Source organism: Rhagoletis pomonella, unplaced genomic scaffold, assembly GCF_013731165.1.
Source record: "Rhagoletis pomonella isolate Grant_MI unplaced genomic scaffold, Rhpom_1.0 Rhpom_scaffold_00004, whole genome shotgun sequence".
Lineage (NCBI taxonomy): Eukaryota > Metazoa > Arthropoda > Insecta > Diptera > Tephritidae > Rhagoletis > Rhagoletis pomonella.
In genome coordinates this window covers 61,507,802-61,508,880 of record NW_023458558.1, presented here as the reverse complement: position 1 = coordinate 61,508,880, position 1,079 = coordinate 61,507,802, and the positions used below count along the sequence as shown (strand labels likewise).

The 1,079-nt window shown below is 46.0% G+C and overlaps 1 protein-coding gene across 1 annotated transcript; it reads right to left on the bottom strand.

The window, feature by feature from the left end:
• Window positions 1–295: 295 nt before the first annotated feature.
• LOC118738282 (leucine-rich repeat extensin-like protein 3) lies at window positions 296–1,076 on the bottom strand (the record flags this gene model as incomplete). Its single annotated transcript, XM_036469207.1, has 1 exon — window positions 296–1,076. A coding segment is annotated over one exon (723 nt), but the record flags the coding sequence as incomplete, so codon positions are not given.
• Between the last annotated feature and the right edge of the window lie 3 nt (window positions 1,077–1,079).

Genomic DNA, 1,079 nt, shown 5'->3' with positions numbered 1-1,079 from the left:
AATTAGAATAAAACACACTATCAAAATCGAATGAAAATGTAGAAAAAATTAGAACGGACCTTCAGCGACTGTGCCACCAAATATTCGAAACCAAATAAATACGACACATTAATCAAGCTTTAATGACTACAATAAATCCAATATAATAAAGGGGTATGTAAAAACTATTTAAATGCAAAAATACATAACACATAATTTTTTTTACAAAAAATTTTGTTAACAATAAATTAAATTAATTCGAGTATTACGTTACCAATAATAACTTATAAGAATTTTCCTAATTGTTTATGAGCGATTAGCGAACTTTAAGCCAAGTAAACATTACTTCAAAACTTCTACATAATGCGGGCGCATTAAGATTGCTGCGTCTTGGCGCCTGATGGAATTGGCGGTGGCGGCACATCAGGCACAGCGCTGTTCTTGTTCTTCGACGCATTCTTTATGCTATCGAAATCGACAGCAGGCGGCAACTGTGGCGGATCTTCAGGCTGGGGCTGTGGTTCACTCGCCGCTATTTCTTCGTCCGAAGCTGGCGGTGGCGGTTGGTTTGGTGGTGGTGGTAACGATGCTGGTGTCGGTGCCGGTACACTGGCCTCTGCCGTTGGTGGTGTCGGCACTAATGGCTTGGGGGCGGCTGGTGGACCGCCGCCTAATGCAAAATGTTGATGGTGACTGGGGAAATATTCGTAGGGTGGTAGATATTGCTCACGATAACCGGTGATGGGATCATAGATAAGCGGATACTGATTGAAAGCGTACGGTGGCAATGCCACTGGTCCATTCGGGCTGCGATTTGGATACTGTTGCAAGGGTATAAGCGATGGTGGTAGACCAAATTCGTTTAAAGGAATTGGTAGTTTTTCATGAGGCGCCTGTTTGGGAGGAATCGGCTCAAGTGGTGGCATGTAAGTAGGATTTTTTGGAGGTGGTGGCAAAGTAGGCGGCTGAACCGGTTGTTGCTCTTCAGTTGGTGGTGGCGCGGTGGGTGGTGTGCTTTCCACTGGGGAGCCATCTTGCGGAGGGGGCTGCTGCGCAGCCGCATTGGGTGTCGGCACAAGCTGCGGTCCACTATTTGGGGG